General features: G+C 44.0%; 1 protein-coding gene across 1 annotated transcript in view; it reads left to right on the top strand.

Moving 5' to 3' along the window:
• Nucleotides 1–5,045: 5,045 nt before the first annotated feature.
• LOC137527275 (H-2 class II histocompatibility antigen, A-U alpha chain-like) overlaps nt 5,046–17,181 on the top strand; it is a 54,806-nt gene continuing 42,670 nt past the window's right edge. The window contains exon 1 of the mRNA XM_068247781.1: nt 5,046–5,103. Coding sequence (XP_068103882.1) covers nt 5,046–5,103 — 58 coding nt within the window. The remainder of the gene's footprint in view (nt 5,104–17,181) is intronic.

The raw sequence follows: 17,181 nt of genomic DNA, 5'->3' as shown, positions 1-17,181 counted from the left end.
GAACATCTCGGCCATGTTCGGCCTGTTCGGCCCGAACCCGAACATCTAGATGTTCGCCCAACACTAGCTCCAGCCTCAGGGCGCAGTGTAGGAGGGGGCGCACAATTCATTCAGCTGTCATTCCTAATTGTGTTTGAAGCAGAAAGAAATAAGAAAAGGGGATACATAACAGTGACTGCAAGCCAGATAACTAGAGATTAAGGTGTTGGGAAGGTTGGGGGCCCTGTGGCACCTATTAGTCTAATAGCAATCAGTGTGTGACAGCTGGGGTGGGAGGGATGGAGGGGCACACTTTGGTGTCTCCGCCTTGGGTGCAGGAGGACCTTGTCCCAGCTCTGTGCACAGTCCAGCTGCACGCACTCTCCCATGGGCAGGAGCTTGAAGGGACACACACACACAGAGCCGGGACAAGGTCCTCCAGCACGCAAGGCTGAGACACCAAAGTGCGCCCCTCCCACCCCAGCCATCACACACTGATTGCTATTAGACTAATAGGTGCCACAGGGCCCCCAACCTTCCCAACATCTTAATCTCTAGTTATCTGGCTTGCAGTCACTGTCATGTATCCCCTTTTCTTATTTCTTTCTGCTTCAAGCACAATTGGGAATGACAGCTGAATGAGTTGTGCGCCCCTGCTACACTGCACCCTGAGGCTGGAGCCTCTCCAGCCTCTGCCTCGGCCTGGCCCTGCACACACATGGCTGAGCTGAGCTTGTGCAGTACACCCACAGTACACTCTGACTGGTGGAATTACTGTGCCACCTAGCAGGGCTGGAGGAAGCCCCAGGTATGTATAATTTGTTTTCCTTTTGTCTCAGGTTTCCTTTAATATGCAACTCCCAGCAAATGTGTTTAATGTTGGCTAGAATGAAAACGTATTAAAACTTCTTAAAGGAACGCTATCAGACCAAGTGTTCTAAAATGACAATGTACAAATAATGTTTAAGTAGCTGTGTAAACATTTTCCTACTTTTCATGTTAAATATCAGAGGCAAAAGCTTTAATTCATTGTGTGTTGGATTTAGCTATATTGGAATAAATCATTCTCAAAAGGGGTGTCTGCTTTAATGCACAGCCATTGTTGTTTATTTGCATATCAGGCTACAGAGTGTTTTTCTCTGAAAGCAAAAATATGCATGAAAAGCTGTGGTGTCACAGATAATTACAAATGTTTATAACAAGTTACATTTCCTCTGCTCTCTGCAGTCAGTTTAGTCAGAATCAGGCAGCTACTCAGAGCTTTCTCACACACACAGGATTAACAGATGCTCTGGGAATTTTCCTTCCCCTCATGGTTCACTCATCATCAAATGTGAACAGACTTGCAATCACTTAAGAGTGAAATGAAAATTGATACAGTAAACAAAAGAGATATGCAAGTGAAATGTATACATCATTATTTACCAACACTTCAGGAACTCTCTCAATCCCAGGTTAAAAAAAACATGTTAGCGTTCCTTTAAGTGTTATTGCTGTTTGTATCCTCATTAAAGGAGACTACCATTCGGTTTTTGCCCACATGACAGATAAACTGTGGTGGAGGCTACATAATTGGAATTTGGTCAATAATAGACACCTGACAAGGGTTCCATATTTTATTTTATTTTTTTGCGAATTGTAAAATAAATAAATAGTTATTTTTTACTTTGGTTCCAAAGGACATGCCAATCATCGATTATGTTATGTTGGTTGAGGATATGTTTCTGAGAAGAGAACCCACTAGATTGATCCCCAAAGTGAGCGTGTATATACCCAACCAATTACATTGCTTATATAGCATGTACTGTGATGACCAATCATTGTTCTACGTTTCTATTATAGGAGTCAAGTTGTAAAGTGGAAGATGTGATGCCTACTATGGATGGTTGATTTATCTTGACATGTCTGTATATTCTTGTGACTTGGGAATTAATAAAAATTATTCCTCCCCCCCCTGCCCCCCTCCCCCCCCCCCCAAAAAAAAGGAAATCTTTGAAAATACTTCCAGTTTAAAGACGGAATGCTGGTAGGGATGAGTGAAGAAGAAATGCTGTCATTTTCTAATGCAGACATCCTAAAAGATCAATGATGGACACTTTTGCTGTGCTGAAAAATAGGCGTGGCACAACAGAACACGGGTGTGGTCATGGGTGGAGCCAAATTTACATGAACCTAGCAGTGTTCTAAGTAGGCCTACCCAGCCAAATGTTGGATGAAGCTCCCTCTCTATTGATGAAAAAAAAATAAATAAACAGCCTATCATATAAATAGGCAGTGTCCCTTAAACATAAGTAGGCAGAGTTACCTGGCTCCAATGGTGTGTTGGCTGGTCTGCTTACTGCTGGGTGGGCTGGCTAGCCTGATCCTGGGCTGGCTGGTCTGATGCCAGGTTGGCTGGCAGTCCCCCCCCCCATCCCCCACAGTATTTACTGGTAAACTAGTGGTCCCTCCACCCCACATAGTATACCCTGGTCATCTAGTCCCCCCCCCACCATAACATTCCCTGATCATCTCCTGGTCCCCTCAATAGTGTTCTCTGTTCATCTAGTGGTCCCCTCAACCCCCAATAGTACAGTGCATCTGGAAAGTATTCACAGTGCATTACTTTTTCCGCATTTTGTTATGTTACAGCCTTATTCCAAAATGGACTGGATTCATTTTTTTTCCCTCAGAATTCTACACACAACCAGATAATAACGTTAAAAATGTTCACTTGAGGTTTTGGCAAATGTTTTAAGAATAAGAAAACTGAGAAATTCACTATGACTGATGCACTATGACTATTTTCCAGTTTCCAGATGCACTGTATGTCCTGGCTGTCTAGTGACACCCCTCCTCCCCCACCCCAATAGTGTTCCCTGGCCTGATGGAACCAATCCTCCCCTTAATAGTAACTATTCCTTGGCCATTTAGTGGGTCATCCTTCCCCCCCATAGCTTTCCCTGACCTTCTAGTGGACCATTCTCCTATGCTCCCACGGGCCCCACCATTGAGGCACCCAAACTCCCAGCATGCCCCCATAGAGGAACCACAGCTCCCAGCATGCAATCATAGAGGATTCACAGCTCTATGGGGGTATGCTGGCAGCTGTGATGCTGTCATGGAAGAGCTGTGAGAAAAGAGAACACAATCGCAATCGGTTTGCTGTACCGATTGCCATTGACGTGCCAGATCAGAATCTTATGTCTAGGTACAGCAGGGTGTGAGCCTGGCGACCTCTGGCTTTCATAGCTGCTAGAGGACCGCTTTTCATGAAGTATGTTTGTTGACCAGTGAAGGCATGTTTGTTTAAATTAACTTAATCAAAAGAAGTTCCTTCATGGCCAGTGATGACACCTAGGTGTTAAAGCTGTCCAGCAGTAAGCCCCAAATGGCAAAGTGTTGCTGCCTTTTGAAGAAGACAGGATAAACTCGGCAGGAGACCAGACTGTTCTATTCCATTGGAAGCAGAGAGAAAATGAATGCTGTATATGATTTTTAGCCTGTTAAAGGAATACCATGCCCAAGACAGTTATGGAAGTTATATCATTTAATTCATGGTGTTTTGATGGACATTTTGATAGCAGTCTTGGGGGGTCAGGGATAAGCCATGACAAAGTATTAAACCTCTCAGGAACTAAACATAATATGGAAGCCAAGTCTGATGTCATAGGAATTGTCATATTCTGAAGAATATGAATCTGTCATCCGCACAAATATGGAATTTCCTGGTTTTAAATTACAGGGTTTTATAAGTTTAAACCTAAATCTCTCTCTGAGGGAATGAACTGTGATTGGTTTGTGAACTGGAGGGGGCTGGCTTTGCTCCACCCCCAAAACTAGCTTCCATAAAACCAGGGTGCATACAGGGAGGGGTAGTCCTCTGAATTTCATCTTCATGGGAGTATGCTGCTGCTCTGAGGACGAGCAGCGGCCATTTTTGTTTGAACTTTGCTCTGGAAACAAAGAAACTTCATTTCTATTGCATTTATAATAAACGCCTAAAAAGTTATTTATTTGCTCAGCTACCCCTGCTATTCAGCCGCACAAACAGAACCCTAGCTTCTGAAGAGTCGGTACTATTGTTGATAGCTAGATAAAATAGAGTGTGTTTAACCGTTTTATTTGCAGGTATTAGTATCAGTGTAGAGGTCTCCTACACTTCTGTAGGTGTGGTGGCAGTTATACCCTGAAATAGTGCGTAATTTGTGTTATGGTAACTCACAAGCTCCCTTGTAGCCTGTCTGCTGGCAAAATTCCAGCGGTTTCTGCAAACTGATTGCGACCACAGATTGCATGGTCTGTGTGCTGAAACTGATTGGAAGGCATTGTGCGGTCTGGGCACTAGGGGGCGTGTGACAGATGCCTCTTCTGTAATATGCTAGGAGCTGTGGTGCTTAAATTGTGCCCTCCTAGTATCTGATAATTATTTTGAGACACTAGGGGAAGACGCACGAAAGAGAAGATGTCTCCTTACTCTGGAGACCGAGCAGCAGGTGAGTGCATCTGCCCACTGCGTTACTCTGCCTGGAGAGGAGAGGACCAGGGGGACCTCTGGCACACCCCAGAATAGATCTGTGGCATGGGCCACAGATCTTTGGCTCTAACGATGCACCTGCTAATAAACCCAAAATTACAACTATTGCACCCCCTGATGGGGCAAAAAGCATGTTTAAAATCGATTTTCACAATACATACAAAATGTTTTTTCCATATTGTTAGTGGAACAGTCTGATTTCCATAGTATTGTGTTCTTACATAAAACAAATGACTAAAAGATTCTCAACAATAAAGTTAGATATTTTGCAAAGCAAAGTGTGGTTGTATGTGGTTGTAGTAATAATGGTAATAGCATACAGTACTAACAAAAAAATAGCATCTTTCATGGTAGATGACCTTGACAGTATAGAAATTGCTTAGTAACACTGATACCATTCTTTTTTTCTAATTGACTGGTAGGTTAAATAGTGGGTTTAGTTCCTCCCACTCCTGCCCTTAGAAGAGGCAGTAAGCAATAAACGTCTTATTGCTTTATCTCACCAGTAACACCAGTAACACACAGGATCAGAAGAATTTGTGTTGAGATCATGACTGTCTGCCGTGTGTTCGCTCTGCTGCTGTTGGCAGCGGTCAAAGCTGTTGAAGGTAATGTATATTTCCGTTTATACTTGTCTTACAATGAGATGGTAAAACTTGATTTAGACAATGACACTTTGTTCAGAAAAAGCACAAAACAAATTGTAAAGTTGTCTGTTCTGAGCAACTTTTCCATGCTAATATATCCTCAAGCAACGTTTATGTAGGCTACGTGCAGATATTTGATTTTATAATAGCAAACACATAAGAAACTGAAAGCAACTGATAATACATGTAAATTTAACAATGATTTGTCTTCGATGTGATAAGACATGACTTGGAAAAGTCCTGTTCATGTCATAGAATCAATTAAAAATTAAAATAATCAAATCAGTCTTAGAATAGCCATACACTGGTCGATTACCACCAGATCGACCAGCAGATAGATCCCTCTGTGATTGAAGTGGATCAAAGAGGGATCTATTGGCTGCCTACACTGCAAACAGATTTTGAATCGATTTCATTTCACTATGAAATCGATTCACAATCTGTGTAGCTGCCGCTGCCCCCAGCATACATTTCCTGATCCGGCCGGCGCGAGTCCCACGGTCTCCGCTGTCTCTTCTCTGCTCTGGGCTCCAGGGCTACAGCTTCACTTTACTGTTTAAACTTCTCTCGACAGGAAGTAAGTGAAGCCAGATGGAGCCCAGCGCGGAGAAGGGACATCGGGGACATGCGCCGGAGGAACAGGTAATGTATTGCCGCTAGCGTCTGTCGTCGGACATTCGAACATTGCTATCGACGCACTCCCGACCCGCCGGCGATCGAGCGAAATTTTCCATGTGGACAGATCGATGGGATCAATCTGTTTTCGGACAGAAATCGGTCGATCGGTCAGCGTTTGCACATCGATTTCACAGCAGATTCGATCACAGTGATCAAATCTGCTGTCTATCGGCGGGAAATTGAGTAAGTGTCTGGGCCCCTTTAACCACCTGAGCGGTCTGGACGAGCTGAGCTCGTCCAACACCGCCGGAGGTCGCCGCTCAGGCCCTGCTGGGCCGATTTTAATCAAATAAAAAGCAGCACACGCAGCCGGCACTTTGCCAGCCGCGTGTGCTGCCTGATCGCCGCTGCTCTGCGGCGATTCGCCGCGAGCAGCGGCGAAAGAGGGTCCCCCCAGCCGCCTGAGCCCAGCGTAGCCGGAACAAAAAGTTCCGGCCAGCGCTAAGGGCTGGATCGGAGGCGGCTGACGTCAGGACGTCGGCTGACGTCGATGACGTCACTCCGCTCGTCGCTATGGCGACGATATAAGCAAAACAAGGAAGGCCGCTTATTGCGGCCTTCCTTGTTTATTCTGGGCGCCGGAGGCGATCGGAAGATCGCCTCCGGAGCGCCCTCTAGTGGGCTTTCATGCAGCCGAAAGTTGGCTGCATGAAATAGTTTTTTTTTTATTCAAAAAAAACCCTCCCGCAGCCACCCTGGCGATATAATCAGAACGCCAGGGTGGTTAATTAATAGGTTTGATCCTAATCAACTACAGTATGATTATTGTGTCATATGAATGCATCTTTATACAGTGTGCAAAATAATTATTTGATTCCCAATTCAAGTTTTCCGACAGGGAAATTAACATTTGTAATTTCTACGGTAGTTTTAATTGAATGGAGACAGAATATAAACCAGAAATCCAGAAACTTCACATTACATAAGAGTTATACATTGATTTGCATGTCACTGAGTGAAATAAGTATTTGATCCCCAATAAAATCAAGACTTTGCTTTTGGTGGAGAAACTCTTGTGGGCAAGTACAATCGTAAGGCATTTCTTGTACTTGGTCACCAGATTTGCATACATCTCAGGGATTTTGGAACACTCTCATGCCTAATACACACAATGAGATTTTATAGCAGATTTCTTACCAGATCAATTATTTTTAGCGTGTCCGATCTGATTTCCAATTGATTTTCCATTCACTTCCATGAAAAATTGATCGGAAAATCAATTGGAATCAACATCAGATTGGACATGCTGGAAATAATCGATTTGGCAAGAAATCTGCCAGAAAATCTCATCATGTGTATTAGGCATTATAGATATTCTCTAAATCCTTTAGATTTCTTGGCTGTTGCTTGGTAACTCTAAGCTTCAGCTCCCTCCACGGATTTTCCATAGGACTTATGTCTGAGACTCCAGTCCTTAATGTGTTTCTTAAGCCCCCCCTTTGTTTCCTTTGTGGTACGCTTTGATTTATTGTAATGCTGGAAGACTTGTGTACGACCTATCTTCAGTGTTCTAGCTGAGGTATAGAAGCTCTCATGCAAGGTTTTACGGTACATGATCCCATTCCTTTGGCCAGAAAAACAGCCCCAAAAATGTTTCCACCTCTGTGTTTGACTGTGCGTCATACTCAGGTATTTCACGCCTCCAAATATGGCAGTTCTAACTGATGCCTAAAACTTGATTTTGGTATCATCTGGTATCATCTGGTGACAGCACTTTCTCCAAACACTCTGAAGGGGGTACAATGGAGTCAATTGCTGTAGCACACAGTCCAAAGGACAAGCCCTATATGGACCTATGCAAGGTTAAAATTTAACTTTTATTGGTTCCTTTATAAAATGGTGTACATAAATAGAACAATATTACACGGTCATTCTGTATGTGTTCCTCCTCATATACTGTATATCGGGTAATGATACAGGTAAACAAGGTGTCACTTATCAAGCTGAGTGGGTCTTAGCTGATCCCAACCTCTCTATCAGTCTACCAGGAAAGGTGTCGCCAGCTGTCAGCTTCACAATATGAGTGATATGACCCTCTTGTTTCAATCAAGCACCACTATAACTTATAGGAAAAGACCTAGGGGGTAGAAGATTAGTGAGATTTACACAACATCAGGTGGACTCACTTACTCTACATGTAATGTAATGGCCTGCCTATTGGACTCAGATTCCTAGATTCCCCCAACAGTGGTGGTGGAGAGGCGTACGTACAAAAAGGGCGCCCGGACAAAAAGGGCGCGGGGTGTAAACGCTAATTAATAATTAATCATTAATAGCGTTTATAAAAATAGTGTGCTATATTTCGTTTACAAATAATGTTTTACAAAATTATAAATCATTAAATAATGTTTATGAAATCGGCAATTGTGAAAACGTTAATCTTCCCTGTTTCAAAAGTTAAACTTATAATTACGTTTATTAAAAAAACAATAATATATGTTTAAGTGTTATAATTGTATATTATTGTGAATATCCTTCATTTATGGTTTGTTCTTATAATAAAATCTGAAAATATTCTTTATAACAATGATATAAATATAACTACGTTCGTAATAAGTGTTGTAAAACATTAGTAAGTATTACTAAAATTTTACTAAAACTATACCTAAGCCTACTCTCACACAGAACCCTCCCTGTACCTATCCCTAACCCCTAGACCCCCCTGGTGGTGCCTAAACCTAAGACCCCCCTGGTGGTGCCTAAACCTAAGACCCCCCTGGTGGTGCCTAAACCTAAGACCCCCCTGGTGGTGCCTAAACCTAAGACCCCCCTGGTGGTGCCTAAACCTAAGACCCCCCCTGATGGTGCCTAAACCTAAGACCCCCCTGGTGGTGCCTAAACCTAAGACCCCCCTTTATTATGTGGATAATAATGTTTTACTAATTGTGGCTGCAAAAAATATATTGCAATTTACGTTACGTACTGTTCGCTTTATTTTGTGAATAATAATGTTTTACAAACAGTAAGGGATAAAACCTTAAATAATGTTTTAATTAGTTAAATTAGATAAATATGTTTAGTATTTTAATAAACGTTATTCGGCACGGATGCATTTTATAAACGTAAATCACCACAAGCACAGTTATAAATCATTAAAAATCTCCGTGCGCCGTTTGTAAACGTTATTTATCTTCGGCGCCCTTTTTTCCTGCTCGGCGCCCATTAAACGTTATTTATTATGAGAGTGAATGGCGGCGCCCTTTTTGTCCACTAGCTGCCTGCGCCCTTAATTCCCGCTTCCGGTAGAGAGGTCCGTGGTATGGACATGGTCGGATTTCAGGGAAGGCCACATAGGCCTAGGGCACCAGGAAGCAAGGGGTGGGCAGTGGGCTGGCACACTCATGCAGTCAATCTGCCAAACATGTGAACTGCAGCAGTCCATCAAATGTCTGCAGGGGACTCAGGGGCAGCAAACGTGGGCATTGTCTGTGACCTGAGCTGTCACTCATCATCACTGTCGTAAACTGTTCAAGTCCAACTCCGCCCTTCACCCAGCTTCAACCTATCAGAGCGGAAAGCTTAGATTTGACCCATAAATGGAATAAAAATGATAATTATTCTGATCATTTGATCCCATCATCTGATCCCATCATATCTCATTCCACAGCTATCCACATCCCTCATCCCTGCCCTAACATCGCTGTTTAACCTATCCCTCTCTTTTTCCATCCTCACTCAAGAGGGCTGTTGTAACACCACTACTTAAAAAAACATCTCTAGACCCCACCGAACTTGCTAACTACCGCCCAGTGTCACTTCTTCCATTTGCAATAAAATTAAAAACAATGGTGCAAAAGCCAGCCTGGGGCCCCGGGAACTCTCACTGCCCGGGGCCCCAGAACCAGCACGTAACACCATATGTGAGCGCAGTCAAGCCCTGGAGCTGCCACCCCCAAGAGCCTGTCCCCAACTGCTCTGAAACTTACCAAACACACAAAGGAAAATACTCACTCCCAAACAGTCCTCTGCTGCTTTATAAAGCCTGCAGGCTGCTTATAAGCCAATAAGAAGTGCACACACACGTTACACCTAGTCTGCAGTGATTAATCAAGCAGAAGCTGAGCAAGTCAGCCAATCGTTGGATAGGGCTTCAGTTGCATATAGACAATGGCTATATGACCAGCAGGGGGCACCAGCGTGCAGGATATTCCCTCTCATCTGCCCCCCTCCTAACTAAACTGCATGGGAATCTACAGTAAAATTAAAAACAATGGTGCACAAGCCAGCCTGGGGCCCGGGAACTCTCACTGCCCGGGGCCCCAGAACCAGCACGTAACTTCTTCCATTTGCATCTAAATTACTTGAACGCCACATTCATGCTGAACTAAGTCAGTATTTATCTGCAAATTCCTTGCTTGATCAGTTCCAATCTGGCTTCCGGCCAAACCACTCCACAGAAACAGCCCTCACCAAAGTAGCTAACGATCTCCTCACAGCTAAATCCAAAGGCTATTATTCCATACTCATCCTTCTAGATCTGTCATCAGCATTCAACACTGTCGACCACACTCTACTCCTACAGATCCTTTCATCTATAGGAATAAAGGACCTCTCTCTCTCCTGGATATCTTCCTACCTCTCTGTAAGGTCTTTCATTGTTTCTTATTCAGATCAGGCCTCCTCTTCACATCCTCTGTCTGTAGGGGTACCTCAAGGCTTTGTCCTCGGTCCCCTCCTCTTCTCCATCTACATGCACGGTCTTGGTAACTTAATCAGCTCATTTAGTTTCCAATACCACCTATATGCAGCCGATACACAACTGTACCTCTCGGCCCCAGACCTTAACTCCCTCCTCACACGGGTTCCCGACTGCCTGTCCGCTATTTCCTCTTTCATGTCCTCTCGCTTCTTAAAACTTAATATGAATAAAACTGAACTAATAGTCTTTCCACCATCCCTGTCCACCCCTTTGCCTGATATTACAATAAATGTTAACAACATGTCTATAACATCAGTTCCCAAAGCACGGTGCTTGGGGGTAATATTTGATTCTTCTCTCTCATTTACTCCTCACATTAACTCCCTAACCAGCTCCTGCCATTTCCAACTAAAAAACATAGCACGTATCCGACCTTTTCTCTCCCATGACACAACCAAAATGTTAGTACATGCTCTTATTATATCTCGATTGGACTATTGCAATATATTGCTTGGTGGACTTCCAACTAACCGACTAACACCGCTCAATTCTGTACTGAACTCTGCTGCTCGACTCATTCATCTCTCCTCTCGCTCTTCCTCTGCTGACCCTCTCTGTCAAGCTCTTCACTGGCTACCAATTAATGAGAGGATTCAGTTCAAACTCTTAACCCTAACCTACAAAGCTCTCCACAATCTCTCTCCCCTGTACATCTCCTCACTAGTCTCCAGATACCAACCCAACCGCAATCTCAGATCTGCACACGAGCTTCTTCTATCCTCTTCTACAATTACCTCCTCACATTCACGTGTACAAGACTTCTCACGTGCCTCACCCCTCCTCTGGAATGCCCTTCCACAACACATCCGCCACTCTCCCACCTTTGAAATATTTAAACGCTCCCTCAAAACCCACCTTTTCTGACAAGCATATTCTCTAGCTTAGGCCATGCACCCACTAAATAACCTAATTACGCACCGCCTGTACATATACTGTATACATCCCCACCTCTTGTTTCCACCCCATTCCTTTAGATTGTAAGCTCGCAAGGGCAGGGCTCTCACCCTTTTGTGTCATGGAATGTTATTAATTTCATAGCTTGCACACTGTTAGACATTTATACATTTTAGTCATCATGTTAAATCAAATTGTAATCAGCAGTGCTGTATCTTGTATCAGTGTTCATATTTGATGTATATCATTGTCTGTATCATTATGTATCCCTTGTTTGTTTTCTTACAATGTACAGCGCCACGGAATATGTTGGCGCTTTATAAATAATAATAATAATAAATAATAATAATAATTTCAGATGTAATCGATCCTCAAAACAGATTGATAAACTATTGACAAATTGATTGGCACCATGAACACTGTCTAACCCAATCAATCAGAAGGTTGATCATTTAGTAAAATTGCATCATTAATAAGCATCTTTAAAGGGAGGGTTCAGGAAGAACAAAAAATACGAATCCACTTACCTGGGGCTTCCTCCAGCCCGTGGCAGGCAGGACGTGCCCTCGACGCCGCTCAAGAGGCTCCTGGTCGTCTCCGGTGGCTCACCCGACCTGGCCAGGCCGGCTTCCAGGTCGGGCTCTTCTGCGCTCCAACGTGCGTCTCACTTGGTCGCGCTGACGTCATCGGACGTCCTCCAGGCTGTACTGCGCAGGAATATTTAAACTGCTGCTATTCTTACAATGTTAATGGCAGAGGCTTCAAATTTGCTACAGTCGTCATTGGGTGACTGGGGTTCAAATTCACTAAAGAGGCGGGGCCACATACAGCCAATCAGATTTCCTTGGTGGATAAACTGCTCCATTCACACATTTTTGATGCCAGGAACCTGAAAGCTCACAAACATGGTCATTGAGTGACTGTGTGTCAAGGTTACAAAAAGTGGGCAGAGCCAAAAACAACTTTTACTTGGAAAGTATATACTGCAGTCATTCTTACATCGTTAATGGCAGGGTTCTCAAACTTTACACAGTTGGTCATTGGGTGACTCAGATTAAGATTTTGGAAGGTGGGTGGAGCCTACAACAGCCAATAAAAATGTACCTTTTGATTTTCAAAGGGAATATTTAAGCTACCATTCTCTTATACTGTTAAAAGCACATGCCTCAAACCTAGTACAGTTGGTTACTGGGTGACTAGGGCCCAAATTCAGAAAGTGGGCGGAGCCACAAACAGCCAATAAGATTTGTTTATTTTTAAATGGGAATATACAAAGTATTGATACCAAGGACCCCAAAGCTGATAAACTTGATATGTCAAGGTTAGAAAAAGTGGGTGGTGCTAACAACTAAATTTTTTACATGGCAGGGCTCCCAAACTTTACACAATTGGCCACTGGGTGACTGGGATGAATTTTCAGGAAAGTGGGTGGAGCCTACAGCAGCCAATCAAAATTCACCTGTTGATTTTCAAGGGGAATATTGAAACGGCAGCCATTCTTACACTGTTAATGGCACAAGCCTCAAACCTGCTACAGTCGGTCGTTAAGTGTCTGGGGTTCAAATTCAGTAAAGGGGCGGAGCCAAAAACACAGATTTCTTGGCTGGATAAACTGCTTCCATTAGCACAATTTTGATGCCAGGAATCCAAAAGCTCACAAACTTGGTCATTGAGTAGTTACCCAGGAAGGAGGTAGGACAGCACTCAAATGATTCAGGGGTCAAGCGTGCAGCGGATCCACCCGTGTACCATCCGGGTAAGCAATCCAAATCCCCAAGAAGATCCAGCACCGCTCTTTTATCAGAAAAATTGCTTTATTGGATCTTACAAAATATACATAAAAAGCTGCATAGTGGCTACGGTCCACCGTTTCAGACCTCCATAGTCCTTGTTCACGCCACACAGTTACAAAAAGTGGGTGGAGTTAAAAACAGATTTTTCTGGGAAATTGTAAACTGCAGCCCTTCTTCACTGTTAATGGCAGGGTTCTCAAACTTACCATAGCTGGTTACTGGGTGACTGGGATTAATATTCAGAAAAGTGGGTGGAGCCTAAAAATGCCAATCAAAAATCACATGTCGCTTTTCAAGGAGAATATTAAAATTGCTGCCATTCTTGCACTGTTAATGGCACAACCCTCGAACCTGGTACAGTTGGTCATTGAGTCACTGGGGTTCAAATTCAGGAAAGGGGACAGAGCCACAAACAGTGAATCAGATTTGTTTCATTTCATGGGAAAATACAAATGATTGATGCCAAGGACCCCAAAGCTCACACACTTGGTCATTGAGTAGTGACTTTGTGTCCAGGTTACAAAAAGTGGGCGGAGCCAAAAACAAATTTCACTGGGAATGTGTAATCTGCAGCCCTTCTTACACTCTTTATGGCAGGGTTCCCAAACTTTGTCCAGATGGTCACTGAGTGACTGAGATTAATATTCAGGGAAGTGGGTGGAGCCTATAATAGCCAATCAAAATTCAGCTGTTGATTTTCAAGGGGAATATTTAAATTGCTGCCATTTTTACACTGTTAATAGCAGATGCCTCAAACCTGCTACAGTTGGTCATTGGGTGACTGGGGTTCAAATGCTGGAGAGGGGGTGAAGCCACAAACAGCCAATCTTATTTCTTTAATTTCTATGGGATTATACAAATTATTGATGCCAAGGACCCCAAAGCTCACAAACTTGGTCATTGAGTGTTTGTGTGTTAGGGTTAGAAAGTGGGCGAAGCCAACACCAGTCAAATACATACACAGGCAACGCTGGGTCATCAGTGGGTGGAGACAAATACATATTTCACTGGGAAAATGTAAACTGCAGCCATTCTTACACTGTTAATGGCAGGGTTTTTAAACTTTGCACAGTTGGTCACTGGGAGTAATATTCAGAAAAGTGGGTGGAGCCTACAAAAGTGAATCAAACTTCACCTATTGCTTTTCAAGGGGAATATTTAATTGCTACCATTCTTGCACTGTTAATGGCACAGGCCTCAAATCTGGTACAGATGGCCATTGAGTCACTGGGGTTCAAATTCAGAAAAGGGGGTGGAGCCACAAACAGCCAATCAGATTATTTAATTTCAATGCAAATTATTGATACCAAAGACCGCAAAGCTCACAAACTTGGTCAGTGAGTAATTGTGTGTTAGGGTTAGAAAAAGTATGCAGAGCCAACACCAGCCAAATACTTACCCGGGCAACGCTGGGCAATCAGCTAGTCCTCTATAATAAAACCCCTGCTTGCTCCTGTCTCTGTGTCCTTGGGTCCGTGCTTTTTGCTACTGTGCATTTGCGCAGCACGGACCCAGACAGCCGTTGAGACAGGAGAACGGGGCCAGTGAGCCGGGCCGGAATGTGCGCAGACGGACGGGTGCGCGGGGAGGGTGCGCGCGCATACGCAGTTTAAAAGACAAATCTAGAGCTAGTTTTTAAACGGGCTTGGGTCTACTAGTTTTTTAATAAAATGACAAAAGGTAATTTTTATGGCTATTTACTTGATTTCAGTACCACAGAACCAATTCTTGATTTTCTAGTGAGACACTACTCAGAGAAACCATATTGGTTTAATAAGATTAGGTTGTGTTAACCCTTTTCTTCTTTGCAGGCTTAGAACACTCAGTAGGGACCTCACCCCTTATAATTGGTGGCAGCTTACACCTAATGTTGTGTGCAGTAAAGCTTTGGTCTTTTACGCGTTCCCTCCTGGCCTGCCTGTTTGCCCAATTCCAGCTGCTCCGGCACATCGACTGCATCCATGAGATTGGATGGTCAGTGGGCTAAAACAGATTGGGAAGCACTAAGTGGTCTGGCCAGTAATAGGCATGTGACAGGGATGATTTGGGAAGCGAGTGGCTCCCTGCAGCCAACTCTAAATGAGTTTCTGACAGCTCTGAGTCTGCAGGCCCGCCATCTCACCACTTGAGGAGGGATCCTGAATCCACTGATAAGGGCCCATCAGGTGCCATAGAATGGTGCTCGGTGGGCAACATGCAGTTAGTAGCAGTGGTCTAAGGGGAGCCAGGCAAAGGCAGGTTGTGCAGCCACTGGTACCTGTGGTAGAATGCAAAGTCACTCTCCAGTTCCTATTCCCTTTGCCGCAGTTAGTCGCGCTAATTACTTTAGTGAATCAACCCCAATGACCAAAGCCTACCTAGAAATGACCATGCCCATTACAAACTTTTTAAGCTGAGGCCCCTATTACCTTCCCTCAGCACAAAATTTAGAGAGGTCTATACCCCAGAGCGATACATTACAGTGGACGAATTCTTAGTACCATTTCATGGCAAACTGGGGATTAAACAGTACATCCCAAGCATGAGAGCAAACTATGGGGGGAATTGTACAAGCTATGTGAGAGTGGCAGTGGGTACACATATGCTTTTACCCTAGTTTAAATTTGTGTACTCAGCTCAGACTGGCACTTGTAGGGCTGTGAGGGAAGCCTACCTACATTTCAGGAAGAAGTGGTAAAGTCAATGGTCCACCAAACTGCTGAAATTAGTGAGGAAATTGACCCAATGAAATTAGGCAATTCAATCAGACTTACTGGTAGACATTTAACTGTCACAATCCCCCAAATGAGATTAAACAAAATCCACAGAAAAGATGCGGTGGCAAAAACAAGAGGAGGAAGGACACCAGACTCTACTGTCCAAAATGCCCCTCACAGCGCGGACTCTGCATTATCGACTGCTTTGATGCATATCACACACTCAGCAGTTATTAAATTTTTTTTTTTTTGCAAGAGACCTGGAGCAGCCTGGAGCTCTGCCTCTTAACTTTATCCAGTGCGTGTCTGTGATCCAGACCACCAGACCACCTTGGCCTGTTGCAGGCTAACTGCTGTCATCCCTTGGCAGGGAGCGCTGCCAATCACGGCCGCTGCTTTTCTGTTACAGGAGCTGATGGTCTTGCGGCTGGGACCATGGCTCCATCATTGGGGCCAATCACTGCACTTGCGCTGTCTGTGTGTTGGAGGGAGAAGTGCCATAACAACTCGGGGCTCAGCAGCCCCTCTGTGCACATCAGCTGCACCAGGAAAAACAGTACCTGAAGGCTCTGAAGGCAGTCTCTAAAGATACTTACACACGCTGCAACTCCCAGGATGGAGAGAAACAACAGAGCATAGGGAGAGATGGAAAGGACTTAGGGGGACACTGGAATGACAGAGTGGGATACTGGCATGACAGAGGGGGGTGGTGGAAGGACAGAGGGGGACACAAGGGGACAGAGGTGGACAAAGGGGAACACAGCAAGGACAAAGGAGGACACATCGGGACAGAGGCGGAGAGAGGAGGACACTGGAAGGACAGAGGTGGAGAGAGCCGGACACGGGAACATAAAAGGTACATGGGGAGCATAATAATTGAGGGGAAGGATCCATAAGATGCACATGCACCATGGACACACCAGTATAAGTTATTTTTTTCCCCTGCTTTTTGTAATCTAAACCTAGGTGTGTCTTATGGTCCGGAGTATCTTATGGGCTGAAAAATAAAGGATTTGGTAAGACCATCCCCCTTCTTCTGACCAATGCTTGGCTTGCCTTGGCTTCTGACCTCTGGCTTTTCTAAATTCTGCTAGGCGTCCCATGGTGAGCTCCATTGGGAAGTGATATAGGCCTCACTTTAATTATCATATTTACAAATTAGCCATATTTGGTATCATTTTATCTGTGATCAATTGTAGAATACATTTTGCTGTGTTTTAGTGCTTGGACTCATGTCACATAAAAAATAGGTAGGGACAAACTCAATTCAACATAAAAA

This window comes from Hyperolius riggenbachi, chromosome 8 (genome assembly GCF_040937935.1).
Source record: "Hyperolius riggenbachi isolate aHypRig1 chromosome 8, aHypRig1.pri, whole genome shotgun sequence".
Taxonomy (NCBI): Eukaryota; Metazoa; Chordata; class Amphibia; order Anura; family Hyperoliidae; genus Hyperolius; species Hyperolius riggenbachi.
This window is presented reverse-complemented; position numbering and strand designations above follow the sequence as displayed.